This window comes from Astyanax mexicanus, chromosome 14 (genome assembly GCF_023375975.1).
Source record: "Astyanax mexicanus isolate ESR-SI-001 chromosome 14, AstMex3_surface, whole genome shotgun sequence".
In the NCBI taxonomy this organism is placed as follows: Eukaryota; Metazoa; Chordata; class Actinopteri; order Characiformes; family Acestrorhamphidae; genus Astyanax; species Astyanax mexicanus.
The window spans coordinates 11135508-11156512 of record NC_064421.1 but is presented as its reverse complement, the minus strand read 5'-3'; the positions used below and the strand labels follow the sequence as shown (position 1 = coordinate 11156512).

The 21005-nt window shown below is 36.1% G+C and overlaps 1 protein-coding gene across 1 annotated transcript in view; it reads left to right on the top strand.

Moving 5' to 3' along the window:
* Positions 1-21005, top strand: part of alk (ALK receptor tyrosine kinase) — a 797750-nt gene that overhangs the window by 663439 nt on the left and 113306 nt on the right. Inside the window, exons 7-10 of the mRNA XM_049464193.1 lie at positions 3411-3545; positions 8250-8350; positions 15198-15364; positions 19791-19885. Of these exons, the coding sequence (XP_049320150.1) occupies positions 3411-3545; positions 8250-8350; positions 15198-15364; positions 19791-19885 (498 nt within the window). The remainder of the gene's footprint in view (positions 1-3410; positions 3546-8249; positions 8351-15197; positions 15365-19790; positions 19886-21005) is intronic.

The window sequence follows — 21005 nt, the reverse complement described above, 5'->3', positions numbered from 1 at the left end:
TGGCCAATATTTTCCATCTTCTCTCAGCTTCACAATTGCTTTCTGGCTTTCATGCTGGTTACTCCTCTAACTATAAATGTACAGTCTGCACAGTCAAACCCAGAATCAGCGCTATTTATTGTTTGAGAAGTATCAGGACACACATGGGCAAGAAAACACACCTAATAGTCACATGTTCCAATACTTTTGCTCACAAGAAAAATGGGTGGGTTCAGACAAAGAGGCTATCTTCTGAACTGCTAAAATGCTGAAATGTTGATTGTTCATCTCATATTCATATTATTCATAATATCTAACCCTAATGTTTTCAGTCTACAGCGGAAATAATAGAATTGGCCTCACTGTTCCAATACTTTCGGAGGTGACACTGTCTGGCACTGTCTAAGTCACAGTCTGCAGTGTAGAGCTATTATATATATTTAGATGTATCACAGGGTGTGAATATAACCATGATGTCCTTTCTAGCTCAGCTCGTTGCTAATAGGTTACAGTTAGAGTTGTGTGCAATGTGGAGCTTTTTAACAGTTAGGCATGAAGACATACCATAATATCTGAACTAACTGAACTAACTAACTGAGGCTAACACTAAATGGCACATGCTATCGAAACTTATGTATATATATATATATACGTATATATATATATATATACGTATATATATATATATATATATATACGTATATATATATATACGTATATATATATATATATATATATACGTATATATATATATATATACGTATATATATATATATACGTATATATATATATATATATATATACGTATATATATATATATATATATATATATACATATATATATATATATATAATTTTTTTTTCTTCGGTTTTAATCCACATCACATCTTATCTAAATTATGTGGCCATATTATTCATACAAACACAAAGTCCAGATCGGATTGGATTGGTATTGACGGATTCTTTGATTGGCTGATAGCTTTAAGAGACTCATATTGGATCAGGGGGCAAAACAACCCAATCATGACATCCCTGGTATCTGGTTTAATTCCCAGTCCGGAAGGGGATTAGACTTACTCACAGAGCTCATCTCAGCTTCATATGTTGTGGTATTGCTGCTTCGCCACCTGGGAGCATCGTAGAATATATTAGTATTGATTACTGACTTCATTACTAGCCTGTATTGGATGTTTATAGTCCTTAACAAGAGATCATTCCATTTGATTTTTATTATCTTTCAAGCCGTCCTAATTTATTACTACTGAAGCTCTAGCAGCAAATATGGTGGAGCATTTTCCACATCTGGGTCTTTGTTGATTATTCACTTCAAGGACTGGTTGTAGGTTAACAAGCTCAGTTCTTTCACAGGGAATGGATTTGAGTTCCACAACAAAAACGTAGAAAAAAGAACAGTGGATGTTTGTTCACCAAGGTAGAACGAATTTGAATGTACTTCCAAGGGTACAACATGGTCCTTAAGGGCTAACAGTGTTCCATAAAGGTACACTGTATTCACATTCATCCCAGGAGAACGAGTGCACTTTTAAACCTTTTCTGAGCCTTAACCATTTTAGAACTTTTTTAAACCTATATTTTAAGGCTTAAACCTGAATTTTAAACCTGAAATTTAATTTTCTCTTTCTTACCACATTACTTCTGTTGACCACAAATTATTTGGGTATTTGACGGATTTGGGTGCATATCAATAGCAGTATTTTGCAGCTTGTTGTGTGTATGTGGATGTGTAATCTACCAGTGTTGTTGCTAGTAATGACACACAAAAAAAACCCAAAAAACAAAACAAAGAGGAGCATTGTGGTCAGAAACTGTCCACTGATAAGGGCCTAAAGCATGCCAAAAAATGGTGCACCAACTGATGAGCTACAGTCTCTAATTGAATACCAGCAATACCCATGCCAAAAAGTAACAGAATAGCAGTGTATAGTTTGATTGCAAAGTGTTACCTCAGGAGACAGATTAGGAATACACACACCCACCTGTGTAAGAAGTTGTGAGGTTTTATCTTGTGAGTGAAGTTAAACATTGGCCACTGGGACTGGGTCAGTTAACATATTGAGTCCTAAGACTTGAGTCCTAAGAAACATTAGTGTGTTAGAAAAAAGCAATTTTCAGAATTTCATGAAAGTGAAAATTTTCCAACTATTAAACAAGGGGGTGGATGGATCAATGAATCAATACATAAATGAATGAATGAATGAATGAATGAATGAATCAATCAATCAATCAGTCAAACTTTGTTTTGACTCATAAGTACATTGAGGGCATTATTATTATTATTATTATTATTATTATTATTATTATTATTATTATTATTATTATTATTATTATTATTTTATTTTTTTTTCATCTATCTTTATTTTTATTTACTGTTATTTTAAAATGATTAAATTTAGTTATTAATTGATAAAAAATTAAGAGCAAAAGAAAGGACAAATAACCGTTCAAATTAAGCAAAAACTAACTTTTACGTAATGCAATAAAAAATACACTAAAAAATAAATAAATACATAAATAAAAAAATAAATAAAATAAATAAATAAATAAATAATAATACTAATACTACTACTACTACTACTACTACTACTAATAACAACAACAACAACAACAACAACAACAACAATAATAATAATATTTTAATCAGTTAAAAAGCAATAGTACAAAAAAGAAATAAAAAAAGAAATAAAGAAAGAAATAAAAAAGGAAATAAAGAACTAAGAGAATAACTAAAATAAAAAAAAGATGAATCATGCTTTGTGTTGCAGTTAATAGCAAGAAGACAACAATATTTAAACAACATTTAATTAATAGACAAAAGGATGGATTCAGTTAAATAGCAACAAATTCCAGTGAATGTCGTCTACAGCAAGAACCTAACCATCTTAATCACTCATTATTTTGTGTTGGAGATATATTTTATATTCTATATATAATATTCATGTGTTTTAATAATGCTCACATCAATTCTAGTGGTGGCAGACACATCTAAAAGGATCTGCTGATGGCCAGACTCCTGGGTCGTAGCTAATAGGGTCTCGTATTCTTCTTCTCCTTCTTCTTTTCTCGCATCGCTCCCTCCTTTTTGCTTTTTCAACTCCTTTATATAAATGTTCATTTGCACACTGTCTGCATTGTCTCTGAGGCCTCTCTGCCTCTTTTGCATCTTCAGAAGAGAGTAAGACTGGCCAAAGAATCTCTCTCATCAAAGCTCACAGGCTCTCGAGCCGTGGGATTAAATTGTTAGGCAATTTTTCTTTCTCTCTTAATCTCGCTTCCTTTCAGTTTTGCGTCTGTCTCCTGGGTCACTCTGTATTCCAGCCCTTCGTCTCATCTTGTCCTCTTCTCGTCTGTCTCTCTCCAACTCCTCACTCTCTCTTTCTCTCTCTCTCTTTCTCTCTCTTTTCTCCCTCCAGGTCAGTTCCTCAATGGCAGCTACTGCTCTTTTGAAGACGGTGATTGTGGATGGCAGCTAGTGTCAGGCAGAAGTCCCTACAAGGTGGTCTATCCCTTCCTACCCAAAGGGCTGCGGAGCACATGTCCATCATCAGGTAGAGACGTCTACAACTCCTGCAATGACTTTGATTCATTCTGAGACAGATAACTGAATAGATACTCAGAAAAAAAAAAAAATCTATGAAAAGCTTTACATTGTTTAAACATATTAAAGCGTATGGAGATTTGATTTTCAGTAAAAAAAAAAAAATATATATTGTGAGCTGTATGCAATATAAATAGACATGTCCTTTTACTGTACAATCATTCATAAAATGTGCCATAAATAGCTGATACCTTCTTCCTTTTAAATGAACTGAGCAATATGAAATGAGATCAGTCTCTATTATAGATTGATTGGCTGAGAGAAATATTTTCCTACTCCTCCATGCAGAATTCTTTCAGATCTTTAATGTTTCATCTTCAGTTTTTGGGCAGATGGACACATTTTTTTTCACGTTTTTTTTTTTTTTTTTTTTCAAAAACCCTTCAATACAATACAGAATTAGTAATAGTGTACTCCACAATAAAGTTGTGTCCACAGTAAAAGTGGACATTTCCTTTTTTTTTTTTCTAAAGCATCTGATTGCCAGTCTCTTCAAAATGCCTTGAAATTTAAAGTGAATTCCTTTAATGATTTTTTTTTTATATTTATTTTTTTAATTCAGTCACTCAAATGTAGTTTTAGTATTGTTGTCTAAAAATGGTATGAACTTTTAGTGCTAAAATGCTGTGCGTCTTGTGTTACTATGCCCCAACTTTCGTCTTTCTCAGAATGTTTCATGATTTCTTTTTTTTTTTTTTTACATCAACTGTGACAGGAGCTTCCTCTAGGCCATATGATGACATTTTGGAATTGTTGAATACAGATTTGCTCTTAAGTGCTCTTAGGCAGAACTTGCTAGGACAGCCTGACCTCTCTTTGTTATCAGTTGTTTTATATTTTCTCTCCTTCTAATCAATTAAATTGACAATAGATTATTTTTAAATGGACAATGCATTATATTTCTTTAGCTACTGAGTTTTGAGATTTTTAAACTTTTTTGTTTTGAGATTGTTTTTACTTTTTGTAACTTTTCCTCCATTGAAATGAATAGGATGGAGTGAGGTGAAGGGACAATTGCATATGTACCATTATCATATGCAGCTAAAGGGGTGTACTTAATTCTAAATTAAGACATAGAGATTATATACAATAAAATCCAAAAGAAGGGATTAAGCCTAGTCTTGAACCACAAATAATTTTGAATGGAGATTTTACACTGAAAGATCATTTTTAATCCATTACTAAATTTAATCCTTCTGCAAAAACTGTAGTAGTAACACTAAAATTCTAAAACTCCTAAAGTTTTCATCATAAGAAATGTACATTTTAATTCATTACATTTTACTAATTAATACTTTTCTGCAATTTTATGTTCAGTTATTTCACTTCCACATCTTATTCATATATAGTACCAGTCAAAAGTTTGGACACACCTTCTCATTCAATGTTGTTTTTTTTTTTTAGTTAAATTTTTCTGCATTGTAAATGAATACAGAAGGCATTCGGACTATGAAGAAACACATCAGGAATCATATAGTAACTTAAAAGTGTTAAACAAACAAAATTACTCTTTGAAGCATTTAGGTGCTCTTAGCTGGGGAGCTGTTAACTTGCAGTTTCTGAGGCTGGTAACTCTTTTTTAAGGTTTATTAGTGTTAATACAGATATTTTAAAAGAGAGATAATAATATAAGCAGAATAACAGGCAAAAAAGGGGTGATAAAAATAAATAAACAGAGGGAAAACAAAAAAAAAACAAGGCAGGAGAAAAAAAGACAAAATAAAGCAAGAAAAAAAAACAACAAATATTAAGTAACAGAAGGCTGGTAACCCTGAACTTATCCAGTGCAAAATAGGTGACTGTCCTCTTCTTCGTTTCCTGGGGCGGTCCTGATGAGAGCCAGTTTCATCATCATGTTCCAACTGCCCTTCATTTCTTAAAGTATTTTTTTCTTTACTTATTTGAGTAGTTCTTGCTATAATATTGATTAGAACATTATTCTAATAGAGCTATTAACTGTATACCAACTCTACCTCTTCACAACTTTACCTTAAACTGATGCTCTCAAACTAACATTAAGAAACAAGAAGTTAAAGTAATTAACTCTTGATGAGTTCAGCACAGCTGTTAACTGAAAGCTTGAATTCTAGGTGACTCTACCTCATAAAACTGACTGAGAAAATCCAGCCAAGAGGTGCAAAACTATCTCTGTCTAAGCAAGAGGTTCTCATTTTGAAAAATCTAAAATATGAAACATATTCTGGTTTAGTAATACTTTGTGTAGTATTGATCTACAATTCAGAACATTTTACAATAATAAAAAAACACTGTATTTGAAAAAGTCCACACTTTTTGACTGGTACTGTAGACATGAATTTATATGTAAATATATTAAAAAGACAAAGCTTTTCATGGGTTTTCCTCTTTAATCCTTTGACATCACTGCAGTATTAGTCAGCATTTCAGGAAAATACACTTGTAGAATTTCCTGTTTAACCCCTTAAACCCTGAGGGCTTGTGCACGGATGTATTCTCTTCCCATTACATAACTTTTATAATAGTGTGACAGTAATTCCTGAATAATTCATAACAGGCATTGAATAATTCATCACGATAATGCCTGCATAATAAGTATTAATAAGTGAATGATATGAATAGTAAGCATGCCATTTACCGGGGTTAAGCTGACCTCATTTTTTTATATGTACAGTGTTCTAATTTCTGAGTTGACATGATTAACCCTAAACCTTTGACTCTGCGCTGTGGATAATCAGAGTCAGAGCCGGTTCTAACACTTTCTATTAATGTCATCTCTATGAGACTCTATAAACATACTCATAGCATGTTATAATGCATTCATAAGGCATTTTTAACATGGCTATACATATATAAATTTAGAACAATGTATGGTCCATCATAGCCATGTTTATTATGCATCATGAATTGTGATCATAATGCATTAATAGCTGTTTATAATGTTATACGTCAATACCAAGAAACTCAGTCCCAGCTTGCAGAATTATGCATTAGAACTAAAAAAAGCTTTTCACTTTTAAACACAAACTATATAATGCTTTAAATATATATTTTAACCACTCAAATTCACTTAAATTGTACTTGTCTTAGATATATTGTTAGTTATAGTCCATTATAATGTATTATAATATATAACAGGTCTTTGTGCACTCCAAGTAAAGTGACAACCTTTCTTGGTAACACTTTCTAATGAACCCTGTATTCATAATGCATTAAGAATGCATTTATAATGCATTATATGACATGCATAATTCATTATAATGACTATAATAAGCCTGTATAAATGCTCATAAGTACTTACAGTGACATTCATTCAACACATTATAAACTACAAGTGTAAGGGTTTATAAAGAAATGGCGCATAATGCATTGTAATATCTGTTCATAAGAACATTGTACAATGTAGTGTTGCAATGCACTACGACACAGATTTGGTATATTTTGGTATAATGCGTTAGTGTTTTCATATGCTATTTAAACTGAAACGTAAATTTTATCATGCCTCACTGTAACGTCTTATTAGGCGTTATGAGTGATCTTTATTGGCTTTAAGTGAATTGTGTTTTAAACATGTTTTAAAGTAAAAATGCCTCACTGTAAGCATTTGAAAACACACTTCACTGAAAGCCAGTAAAAAGCACTCATAATGCTCTATAAGACATTACAGTGAGGCATAATAAAATTTACTTCATGTTTAAAAAGCATATGAACACTCACTTCACTTAAAGTCAGTAATGACTGTATATAAGGCTTTATAATGTGTTTTATAAAAGCTTAATTTGAGAAATCATAGCTGCGTATTATAATGCATTATTCCAAAATATACCAAATATGTGTTATAGTGCATCACAACATTACAATGTACAATGTTCGTAAGAACAGATATTATAGGGCATTGTACGCTGTTTCTTTATAAACCCTTATACTTGTAGTTACAGGCTTATTACAGTCATTATATGGTATTATGCTGTCATATAATGCATTATAAATGCATTCATAAGGCATTATGAATACAGGGTTCATAGGAAGTGTTACCAAGAAAGGCTGTCACTTTACTTGGAGCGCACAAAGACCTGAATGTTGCTGTAATTACTTATGAGCAAACATACAGGCTTGGCCTATTACAGTCATTATAAGGTATTGTGCATGTCATATAATGCATTATGAATGCATTTATAATGCATTATGAATACAGGATCTATAGGAAGTTACCACTTTCTTTGTGGGACTAGATTATTAATGATAGATATATACTGTACTATTTTAACATATATATATATATATATATATATATATATATATATATATATATATATATATATATATATATATATATCATAAGCACAGATTATTATAGTCATAATGCTTAATAAACACAGCTATAACGGGTTATGCATGTTTATAAAAATGTGTATAGCCATGTTTATCCATGTTTAGCCTAATAATATTTATGAATGCATTATAATATGTTATGAATTATATGTTTATAAAGTCTAATAGAGAGTCTGACATTCATAGAAAGTGTTACCTCACAGAGTCAGAGTCAGATCCTGGCTTTAGTGGAGACAGAGCCATCAGTGCACTTATTGCTTCTGGATGTCTCTTCTTTCCCAGAGTTCATTGCTGCGGATGTGTTTTGATGTGTTTTGTGTACGTCTGTCGTCTCGCCGTCTGACAGGAGCTGTTTTGGCTGTAGAAAGTCAATCCAAAGGTCAACGGGGGTCAGTAGTCGTGCGGAGTCCACTCTTCCTCTACCCTCTGAGGAACGCTCCGTGCATGGTAAGAGAACAACTGCATCGTTCTGCATTCCGCCTGCGACGCCGTCTGGCATGCGCCGCTTGCGCCTCCGCCTGCGCCTCCGCCTGCGCTCTGCTCTGCTCTGCTCTGCGGTCCCGGTCTGAATCTCGGAGGAAATTGCGTTTAGGGCATTTTTCATCAGGGCCTCGTTTCATGTCGCGACAAATGTATTCCTCCCTCATTTAAGCACAGAGCCAACGATAGACCCGGTCATTAGCAGGCCACTGCATACTGATTCCGCTGATTTATGTTACGTATGGGGGTTTAGAATGCAGTATGGGGGCGGACCCGGCCAGCGAGACAAGAGGAGAGTGATTAATGCACCAAAGGCTCGTTTGATAAAATGTCAGGGCTAATTGAAACGAGTTGATTAATCGATTCTCCTCATAATATGCCAAGATGCTGTGCTGTGCTTTTAATTCTCTTTTTATGGTAATTATTTCCACATTTTACACTATTTTTTTAAGAGAAGTTCTTGCAAAAAATGAAAAAAAAAAAAAAAAAAAAAACAACTGTTGCACCCAGATGCACCCAAGTGCATGGCTATTCGGACTGCAATGCTCAAAAGTTACCAGGAACAATAAATATTAATCATCAGTGTAGACCAAGGGTGTCCAAACTTCAAAAATTGAAATATTCTACTTATAATAATACATTTTCTTGATTACTATCATTTACACACCATTTTACTTGAGTTACTAAGTTACTACTTTATCTATACCCGGCAGTGTTGTGTGAACTAAGATTTTTCAAATATATGTTTCGTTTCATATATAATATAATATAATACGTCTCTTAAAAACATTATACTTCTTCAGTACGGCAACTGATTCTAAACAAATTATACAAAACATACACACTTCCCTCTGAACTCAGGTAAAAATAGTAAAAAAAAAAAAAAAAATCCCAACACGCCTGAAATTTTCTGCATTCGCTGTCTTTTTTTTTTTTTGCTTCTTACGTTTCTTTCCATTGCCATGTTCTCCCAAAAGCTCAGGAACATTAATGGAGGCATAATGAAAGAAGGAAAGAAGATGAGGAGCATTTCAGATTGGGTTTATATGACTTTGAATCTCACATTTTAAAAACTTACTTAATAGCAGGTCAACTTTCAATATATTTCTAAAATACCTCACAGGCTACTTCAAAAAAGGAAACAGGCCGCACATGGTATGCAGGCCGTAGTTTTTTGGACACCCCTGGTGAACACGGATATGGGAAACTCTTGATCATGTACCACCAGTCAAAAGTTTTGGAGCACACCTACTGTTAGTAGTTTAGTGGGAGTTCTTAAACTAAGCTAAAGGCTAAATCTGTTGCCATGTGGGTCAGCCAGACGTGACTCTTCCTGTACCAGTTTTCTTCAGTTTCCAAGAGTTTTTTTTTAAAGGTGTAGGAAACAAAGTACCCCCCACTCTGGCTTAAAGATCTGTAATTTCTCTAAAGAAAAAAATACATATACTTTTAATAGTAACAGAGTTCTCTGTGTTTATCTGAGTCTTTTTCTAGTTATTATGATGAAAGTGTGAATGTGCTGTGTGTAAGTGTTCCAGCACCGCTCTACTACAGACTAAAGCTTTGTAAATGGACATTAAAAAAAAATTTAAAAATCAATTTCGAAAGCTCAGTTTATTACTAGGGCTACTTATGCTAGCCATTCAAACACTAGACAACTTCGAAAATACTCTAAAAAGACTTTTAATAGATTAAAGTCTGGCACCCTCTCACATCTAAAGACAAGTCACAGACTTTTTAAACACAGGCTAAAATTTTCCAAAAAATGAGGATCTTGCAGGGTCACTATTTGAAGCTTCCCATAGCTCTCCTATTGATTGTTAAACGTTTTACATCACAATTCTATCTCAAGACTTATGATAATATTAAATATTTAGATTTTATCTGAATGTCAGGACAAGAAAAAGACTAAGTTAAAACTTTAATCTCAATCACCTTACACTGAACGATCAAAACGACGCAATCGCAACTCGACTCTACCAAGACTCTTATGATTTTATCCCGACATTGGAAAATTTTACCAGCTGCAAACTGTTAACCAATGAATTGTTTGATAAAAATATTATTTTTTACACTTTTTTTAAACAATATATCACAATATATATATATATATATATATATATATATATATATATATATATATATATATATATATATATATATATATATATATATATATATATTTTGTTTGTTCTACAATATACATTTACAATATATGCAAACCCTGGCATTTGTTTACTAAATATATATATATATATATATATATATATATGCTGGATTTTGTACCATTTTTGGTTATTGACTGCTCCTGAAGAGCTTAAGTAACCAAAATAAAAATTAACGTGTCCTAAAACATTTGACCAGTAGTGTATGTGTTGACCTAGTAACTCAATAAAAATAAGTTTTTACTCGCTGCATGAGACTCTGACGCAGCTACCCACCAAGTTTTATTCCTGTCGGTTGATTAATTCTAGGTGAAATAATTTTTTCTGACGACGAGTGTAAATGATATTCTTTTTTTTTTCCCTTGAAATTGAACTGCTCTGTGGTACAACTCAGGGTTGAGCACATTATACACTTCCAACAGTTAATCTCATGTCAAGGAGCAAGGTCGTATTGGATATCGTTTTAAGATGAATGGCAAAATTACCTTAAACTCTTGTAATGAATCCTGCCAGCGTTTGAACTGGCCTAATGAGGTTATCTTTACGCTCTAATTTTAATGGAATTCCATCGCGATTAAAAGAAAGTCTGGCAAGAAAACCCCAAAATGTTAATGTCCTCGTCCTTCCAAAAAAATTAGCAAAGCCAATCTGCAGCTCCTGGCTGCTGGCAGAGCTCTGACAGCCAGTGCTTCATTCAGAATGCTGAATCCACACGGCTCGACCTCATCAATCTGCAGCACAGATGCAGACACACACAAATACAGCAGACTAACCGAAGAGAACGAGTGAGTGACACCCCAGGAGAGGGAGGGAGCTAAAGACAAACAGAGAGAAAGATAGAAAGAGAAAGATGGACAGATGGAGGGAGAGGGCAGGAGTAAAATATGGACAAAACGAAGAAGAAGACAAAAAAGATTGACAGAGAGGGAAGTAGAGAAATATAGACAAATAAAGACATATGAGAGGGGAGACAGATGGATAAGAGATAGAGAGATACAGAGATAGAGAAATGGAGAGGAAGATGGACAAAGAGAAAAAATGGAGAGAAAAGTGGACACAGGAAATGAGTGACAGAGACAGAAAATGTAAGAAAAATGAAAAGAAAGGTAGACAGAAAAAGAATGATTGGAAAGAGAAGATAAAGAGAGGATAGAAGATGGACAATGAGAGGGTGAAGGAGAGATACAAAGATAGATAGAGACAAAAAGAAATAAAAAAGAAAAATGATAGTGGGAGGAAAAAGAAAATGGACAAAAAAGGAGAGGGAAGGAAAAAGAATGACGGGTGGACAAAGAGAAATTAAAAGAAAGTTGGAAGGGAGACAGATGGACAGACAGAGGAAGAGGAATGGAGAGAAAGATGGACAGAGATAATAATGGAGTGAAATTTGGATTGAGCGAATGAGTGACAGAGAAAGAAAATGAGAGAAAAATGGAGAAGTGAGGGAAAGTGAAAGATTATAGAATAAAGAAAAGAAGAAGGATAAAGGAAAATGGAAAAGATATACAGAGTGAGGAAAAAAAGAGAAATATGGACCAAGAGGGACCAAAAGAAAGGTAGACAGAGACAAGTGGGAAGAGAGAATGATTGACAGAAAGAGGCAGAAGGAGGGATTGAAGATAGAAAAATGCATTGAGAGAGAAAGGAAAAGTGGAGAATGACTTTGTAAGGAAAAAGAAGAATAATATGGACAAAAAAGGAGAGGGAAGGAAAAAGAATGACAGATGGACAAAGAGAAATAAAAAGTAAGCTGAGGATAAAGTAATATAAAAATATGGACAGATTGGGAATGAGAATAAAAAAATCTAGAAAGCCAGTGGAAGAAAAAAGAGAGAAAGATGGGCAGACAGAGAGAGGGACTAACTAAAGAGAGTGATAGACAAACAGAGAGAATGAGAGAAAGAGAAAGACGGACAGAGAGAGAGGGAAGGAGAGAAAGTGAACAGGTAGAGGGATAGGGCAGGAGTAAAAGATGGACAAAGAGAAGAAGGAGACAAAAAATTGACAGAAAGGGAAGTAGAGAATGATTGACAAATCAATATATAGGAAAGGGGAGACAGATGGACACACAGAGGAAGAGGGATGTAGAGAAAGATGGACAAATAAAGACATTGGAGAGGGGAGACAGATGGACACACAAAGGAAGAGGGATGGAGAGAAAGATGGAGATCGAGAAAAAAAGGAGAGAAAGGTGGACAGAGGGAATAAGTGACAGAGACAGAAACTGTAAAAAAAAGGAAACAGGGAAAAGATGGACAGAGTGAAAGAAAAAGAGAAAAATGGAAATGGAAAAAGGATAATGAATGATGAAGGGAGGATAGAAGATGGACGATGATAGGGTGAACGAGATAGATAGATAGATAGATAGATAGATAGATAGATAGATAGATAGATAGATAGATAGATAGATAGATAGATAGATAGATAGATAGGGAAATGAAAAACTGAGAATGATTGTGTGATGAAGAAGAAGAAGAAGAAGAAGAAGAAGAAGAAGAAGATGGACAACAATTAAGAGGGAAGGGAAAAGAATAACAGATGAACAAAAAGAAATGAAAAGAAAAATGGAGATAAAATTGGACCGAGAAAATATGGACAGATTGAGAGGAAAAAAAAAAAAGCATAGAACGATGAACAGACAGAGGGGAAAAAGGAGAGACAGGTGGACAGAAAGAGAGAGGGAAAGATAGATGGACATACAGAAAGAGGGAAAGAAAAATAGCAGGCAGCAGCTAGAAGAGAATTATGGACAGACAGAGGAAAAGAGCTCTGGTCGGATTAAAAGAAGGGCAGAAAGAGCAGTAAGTGCAGTTTGAGATTGAAAGCGGACTGAGAGTGAGCAGAAGTGAATGTAAGGCAGTAGAGGGATGGAGTGAGGGAGGATAAAGAGAGACAGATGGAGGAGAGGCAGACAGTTGGCCGGTGTTGTGTGATGTTGTGTGAGTGACAGTGTCCGATAGAAGTGAGGTGAAGGCTCAGTGTTGTATGTACGGAGCCCAGGGCAATGTGCTAGCACAGCAGGCCATGACAGCAGCTTGGCTCGGGCCCAGAGACGAGCCGCGACTCTAGATTAGCACTTTCATCCCTTTCTCCTTGGCCGGTGCTCCCCGCCCGAGCGCCGGAGTTGGAGAAAGTTCACTAGCTGGAACAGCTGGCTATGTCACGCTCCACAGCATGCCGCCTCACACGCCGCAGGAGGAGCGGTAATAGTTCCTTCATCTCTAAATTACTGCATGCCACCCGGACGCTTCCCAAAGCAAGATTAAGCTTAGGTTTAGGCTGAAGGAGATAGATCTCAGCAGAGAATTAGCACTGATAGGATAATGATAGGCTTAATCTTCGGGTTTGGAGAAAATCTCTGGTCTGATAATGATAATAAATCATTTAAACCCTACTGTAGCTTTACTGTAGAAAAATGAGCAGCTTAAAAACAGACTTGTTGGAAAAATGTAGAAAAAGTGAGAAAAATGAACAGGAGAGAGATATATGGACAAACAGAAGAAGAGAAAAGGAGATGGACAGAGAGAGAGAGAGGGAGGGAAAATAAGAGAGAGGGACAGACAGGGAGAGGGAAGTAAAGAGAGATGAACAAAGAGAGAGAGGGAAGTAGAGAGAGATGGATAGATGGAAAGAGGGTATGAGATATAGAGAGATGGGCAAACAGAAGAAGAGAAAAGGAGATTGACAGAGAGAGAAAGGGAAATAGAGAGATGGACAGACAGAGAGGGGAAAGTAGAGAGATGGAAGAAAGAAAGATAAATGGACAGACAGAAGGAAAGAAAAGGAGAAGGACAGAGAGAGAGAGAGAAGATGTAGAGAGAGATGGAAAGACAGACGGAAAGAGGGAATGAGATATAGAGAGATGGACAGACGGAGAGAGGGAAGAAGAGAGAGAGAGGGCTAACGAAAGATGGACAGACAGAGAGGGAAGAAGAGATACATGTGCAGACAGAAGGAGAGAAAAGGAGAAGGACAGAGAGAGAGAGAGAGATGTAGAGAGAGATGGAAAGACAGACAGAAAGAGGGAATGAGATATAGAGAGATGGACAGACGGAGAGAGGGAAGTAGAGAGATGAACAGACAGAGAGAGGGAAGAAGAGAGAGAGAGGGCTAACGAAAGATGGACAGACAGAGAGGGAAGAAGAGATACATGTGCAGACAGAAGGGGAGAAAAGGAGATGGACAGAGAGAGAGGGATACAGAGAGAGATTGACAGAGAAAGAGAGGAAAGTAGAGAGATGCACAGACAGAGAGAGGGAAGAAGAGAGATATTAAATAATGTAAAATGTAAATAATGTACTGTAGCTTTACTCTGGAAAAAATGAGTATCAATGTAGCTTTCCACTTTAAAAAAATGAACATTACACCTTAAATAGATGGAGATCCTTCACATCCAGTTTCTGAAACCTTTGAAAAGTCCTTCAAACATGTTTTTACTTACAAATATGGTTTCTTTATTGAACCACAATTGGCTTTTAGATGACTGAGTGTTGATTCATGGTATGGCTAAATCAGATTTGACAGTTGTTCTATACTGCTGATGCTTTTCTACAGATCATCTCACTGCGGTTCATGGTGTTACCCAAGCTTGAGAAGAAAGAAAACATCCTTTATTGGGTTATCAAAATGATTGCTTATGTCACCCACAGGTCCAGTTCCAGGTGTGCGGGAACACGAGAGGTGCTCTGTCTCTCTGGATCATAGAGAACAGCACAGGACTTGATGGCCAAAGAAGTCTATGGAACTCTAGCAGCGAAGCCACGCTAGGCAAAGGCTGGAGGTTCATCACGTTTCCTTTATTTGGATTGGTCGACTCGTAAGTCCAAATATATATTTGCTTTTTATTAGGCCTGATATTGAGGTTTTTTTTTTTTTTTTTTTTTTTTTAATAATTTTATTTCTGATTTTTCCCCATTTTCTCCCAATTTGGATATCCAATTGTCCCACCCCTTTGTGCGTCCCCATCACCGGTGACGCCCGTGACCCTTGGAGGATGCGGACAAGCACACGCCTCCTCCGACACGTGTGAAGTCAATCACCCCTTTTTTCGAGCTGCTGCGGATGAATCATTGCCTGAGCAGCTAGCGCGCTCGGAGGAAAGCACAGCGGCCAGGTTCCGATTCATCCACTCACAGACGCCTCGTGCCGCCCAGCGCCACCTTAAGTGTGATGGGGAGAGAGCGCCATCTACCCACCCCAGAGGGAGCAGAGCCAATTTTGCTCCCTCTAAGCACCGGCAGCTGATGGCAAAGCTGATGGCACTATGACCTCCCGCTCATAGTGGCAGCGCATTAGACCGCTGGACCACCCGGCGCCCTCCGATATTGAGTGTTTTGTCAATTTTGTTGACTTGCAGGCCAGTCTAGAAGATGCCGTCTTGCTTACTGACTAACTGAGTGAGTGAATGACAAACTTATTTTACGTAAAAATATTTATAAAATGCTCACAAAATTAAAATGTTCCACCTTAAATGGCTCTGTAGTTACAGTGTATCCTTTATGTCACCACTAATGTGCCATTAGCCTCACTACTGCAGTGTTAGCATTGCTACCATGGCTACCACAGCCTCACTCAGCATTGCTACTCTGGTAATAGCAGTGTTATCTCAATGTTAGCCTTTCCTAGCATCGTTATTGCAGCATTAGCATTGCTACTCCAGTGTTAGCCAGAGGCTCTGTTCATCGGGGACCTTCTAACATTTGACAACTAGTAAATATACTAGTTTATAAACATATAAATATACTGTATGGTCTACATAATTGTCTTATCATATACAGTATTCAGCAAGCCTTGAGTTTTTTTTACCAGGCGCAGTCAAATTAAATGGTGCGTGAAACATAATCAATGTGACATTTGTGCAACAAAATAAATAACCTTCCCATTGCTGAAATGGGAGGTTTCTATGAATGTTTCTATGCACTCAATAGTAGCCCGGCAAAACTTTTTGATTTGCCTTTTTTTTTTTTTTCTCTTGTTGAAAACTGCACATGCACATCGTACGTTTCCACATTTCCACACATCACGAGCGCTACAGCTCATTCCGAACACATAAAAGGTGGAAATCACTACAAGCGGCATAAGTGGCTTAACAAGGAGCTGCTTTCCAGTCTTTCCGAATGCAGATTTTTTTTTTTTTTTTTTTACGTAATTTGCATTCGGTTTTGTGCTAAAAGCCCACATTCACCCTGAAATCTTAATGAATCCCACTGGGGGCTGGGCCCGTGCTTTTGGGCCTGGCCCACCGTATCACTCCCTCCTAAAGAAGGGAAGGAGAGAGAAGAAAGGGAATCAATGTGGAGGGCCTCCGCATTCAACCACACTTTCGCTCCAATTAGCAAAGGCACTTGACTTGCGAGAATGTGGAGAGGAGAGAAAAACAGAGGGCTGTTTCATCTCTGTGTGCTTGATTGGACTTCCCTCCTTTAGTGCCTGAGATTTGCTAATGCTGGTCCTTAGAGAGTGATTAAAATTTCCTTTTTAGCCTTCTTCTTCTTCGTCGTACTCCTCTTCCTCTGTCGATCTTCTACGCTTTTTTATTCCGTATCATAATTGATCATCTACCCTTCAGTTTTCCTAGGTTAACACGACCTCTAATACTCTACGCTATACACTCGCTGACTAAAACTAAATAAATACATAACAAATCCTAGATTCCTTCAAAACTCAGCATGCGTTTACGGTAAAAAATGATCACAGATAAAAGGCATGTCAAAATGCAAATTCGGTAACACTTTCTTTGAATGTCATCTTTATAAGACTCTATAAACATACTCATAACACATTATAATGCATTCATAGGGCATTATAAACATGGCTATACACATTTATAAAAATGGTATAATTCATTATAGCCATGTTAATTATGCATCATGAACTGTGATTATAATGCATTAATAGCTGTGTTTATAACATGTTATACATCAATACTAAGAAACTCAGTCCCAGCTTGTAGACTTGTATCATGACTAAAAAAGCTTCCAACTTATAAACACACCCTCAATAATCCTATAAATATATTTTTAACCACTCGTAAATTATTCTTGTCTTGAATATAATATTAATTATAGTCAATTATAATGTATTATAACAGGTCTTTGTGCGCTCTAAGTAAAGTGCCAGACTTTCATTGCAGGACTAGATTATTAACGATAGAGATATACTATTTTTACATATATGTTATAAGCACAGCTTATAATGTACTATGATCACAGGTCATAATGCTTAACAAACATGGCTATAATGGGTTATGCATTTTTATAAACATTTATAGCCATGTTTATATTGCCTTATGAATGCATTATAATATGTTATGAATGTGGTTATAGCGTCTAATAAAGATGACATTCATAGAAAGTGTTACCGCTAATTCTTATCTTACACCCCACCAACAGTCTTCTTTCACACTTTACACCTGAATCATTTAAATAGCAATGATGCTTATGAATATATCTACGCTGATGTGCGTGGTTGTCTCGAAACGAGGTGTGTTCAGGTCCATTTCTTAGCGTATTACTGTGTTGCTCACAGAAAACACAGATGCACCACTGACTGAATACAACCTAGATATAGACATCAGCAATCAGATATTTATTGCTATCTTAGCAGGGAATTGTTGTGCACCCCAACACGTGTACACCTGCACTTGTTACACACTCATGGACACGTAGTGGTGCTCAAACCCATAGCATGTTCCTGTTGACAGCTATGGAAACTTTTAAATCAAAAATAAACATAAGAAATGGGCGTGAACAAGCAGATCAGTTTTGCCTACTGAGAAGCGTTGGACACTTCTTGATTAATTAAGGGAATTATTAAATCTTTTTTTTACATATCTATGTTTCCATGTTGTGCAGGGCATACTTTTCCTGCCGTTACGATTGCGAAGACACAGTAACACGTTATGCCCTAAATCAAGCTGAAAGCTGTACGGGTTGCATAAAAATAGGGCCCAAAGTGTTTAAAATTGTTTCCCTCTCAGTCCTATTAAAAGACTCTCAGAAGCTACTTTTGGGTAGTGTACCTCTTGGTGAGAGACCACTGACTGCTAGATATGCTTCTGTGAATTTCCCAAAATAAAGTGACATATGTACCTACCTATGGGTACCTCACCCATGCTTGGCATTGAGCATGGTGACCTTAAGTTCCTGTAAGATGCTCCAGAGCTTTCCATTGGGTCACTACTATGGTGAATAAATGTTTTTCTTGATGTACCAACCACAGTATGTGAGTAGAAGTATGGGATTGCTGTGGACTGGAACAGTATCATCTTTAACAATTGATCCTGGTTGTTTTTGGGATCCAACAATAGTCAGGTTTGAGTATGGAGACCCATCGTGTCCCCATGTTCAGAGTACAACCCAGTAAGGGTCTATGTTTATGTTAATATGTTAACCTTAACGTCATATGATGAGGTCCTTATGTGAACTGTGGATTTATTTTTATTATTATTGTTTCCCAGGTGAGCTACCCAAACAGGCCTTATATGGACATGTTATCTGGGTTTTGCCCATGCTTGGTGGTATTGGGCATAGTGACATTAGGTTCCTATAAAATGCTCCAGAGCTTTCCATTGGTTCACTAGCATTGTGAAAAAATGACTTTTTTTGATGTACCAACCACAGTATGTGAGTAGAAGTATGTGATTGCTCTGGACTGGAACTCAATCATCTTTAGCAATGAATTCAGGTTGATTTTGGGATCCAACAATAGTCAGGTTTGAGTATGGAGGCCCATCTTGGCCACATGTTTCAAATACAACCACATATCATACCGCTTTCTTTTTAGGGTTAAAGAGATATCCCACAGGATGGGATTTTTAAATATTATATTTAACATTCTTGTTATTCCATTGGTTCACTACTATGGTAAAAGAATGCTTTTCTTGACGTACCAACCACAGTATGTGTGTAGAATAGCAATGCCTGTAGGAACGCCTTAAAAGAGTTAAATTAAGTAATTAAATGAGGTATCCCGATACTTTTGGGCATAATGTCCCTATATATTCCATTTCCAGCTCCATCATGTAATGCACCATCCTTTTATTGCTCAGGCCAGGTTACCAAGTCGTCTATTAGGTCTGTTGGTACAGTATACGACTGTGCTTTCTGCAGCCATTATGGAACTCATTAAATGTAGGAGCCATTAAGGACCTAGGAGAACCTATTGGTTAGGCTAATAAGGAACAAGATTACATTCTCTCTCTCTTTTCCCTTTTCTCTCTCTCTCTTTACCTTCCCATCTAGGTTCTACCTCCAGTTCGTTGCAGACATCTCTCCTGACTCCGACGCTGCATTTGCGGTGGATAATTTCACTCTCAGCATGAACTGCTTCCTCGCAAGTGAGTAGACTCCCCTCCAAACTTCTCCTCCGTCATCCCGAGGCCAATTCCAATGTTATGCGGAGCTTTGTCACTTTGATAACGAGCGGTAAACTGGGAAATCTGCCTTCATTTTCATAATTATGTCTGCGGTGGGATTCGAGTCCATCTATCTATCTATCTCATTATTTAAAAGTACTTACATCTTCCTCATCTGCTGACTTTCCACAGAGAGTAGGTATAGATCCCTCCTTCAGACGAAGCACAAATTTCATTTTACATTTCTTCAACTGAACAGAAACAAGAAACAAGCATGTTTGCAATAAAAAAGCAATTAAGATGGGACAATATGATTTCTGTATAGTCTTAAATCATTAAAATAATTTAAAGTTTTTTTCTTTTTTTAAGTTTTGAGGCCCAAAAGGTACAGCATTCTGACACTGACACTTCACTTCAAGTTTTTGCTGTTCAGTAGTTATTTATAAAGAGCTCCCATTAGTTTATCAGTCACTACCTGTGTTATCTATCTATCTATCTATCTATCTATCTATCTATCTATCTATCTATCTATCTATCTATCTATCTATCTATCTATCTGTCTGTCTATCTATCAGTTTTCTCCATTTTAAGAGTATTTTGAAGGTGTAGTAAACAGCACTCAGTGCTCTCTAAAGAAAAACTTAATATACAGTGTTTCTGTGTCTTTTTCCAGTTATTATGATGACAAAGTGGTAGAGAGTTCAGTAACGCCATCTGTTGCAGCACTGCTTTTCTACAAAAAAGGATTTTGAACCATTTCTTGTTATTGGACTGGACTTAAAGAGCTTAAATAGCAAAAACAAAACAAAAAAAAATGGGGGGTGTTCTAAAACTTTTGACCTTTTGACTTTTGTAGTGTGTATACTGTATCTATGTTCACTAAAACACAGGTTCTCAAACTTCTCCACCTCAAACAGTTGACCTGTTTATTAAAAAAGGGTATATATAGAAAGAAAAGCAGGTGAAAATAATCAATAGTCAGGTGACTGAGACTTAGAGGTGAGTGAGTGTTTATTTATTTCCCTTATTTCCTTTAATATGAAATCGTACTCATTTCGTCCCCGAGCTCCGATTATGTTGTTGCTTGAAACTTATAATCAAT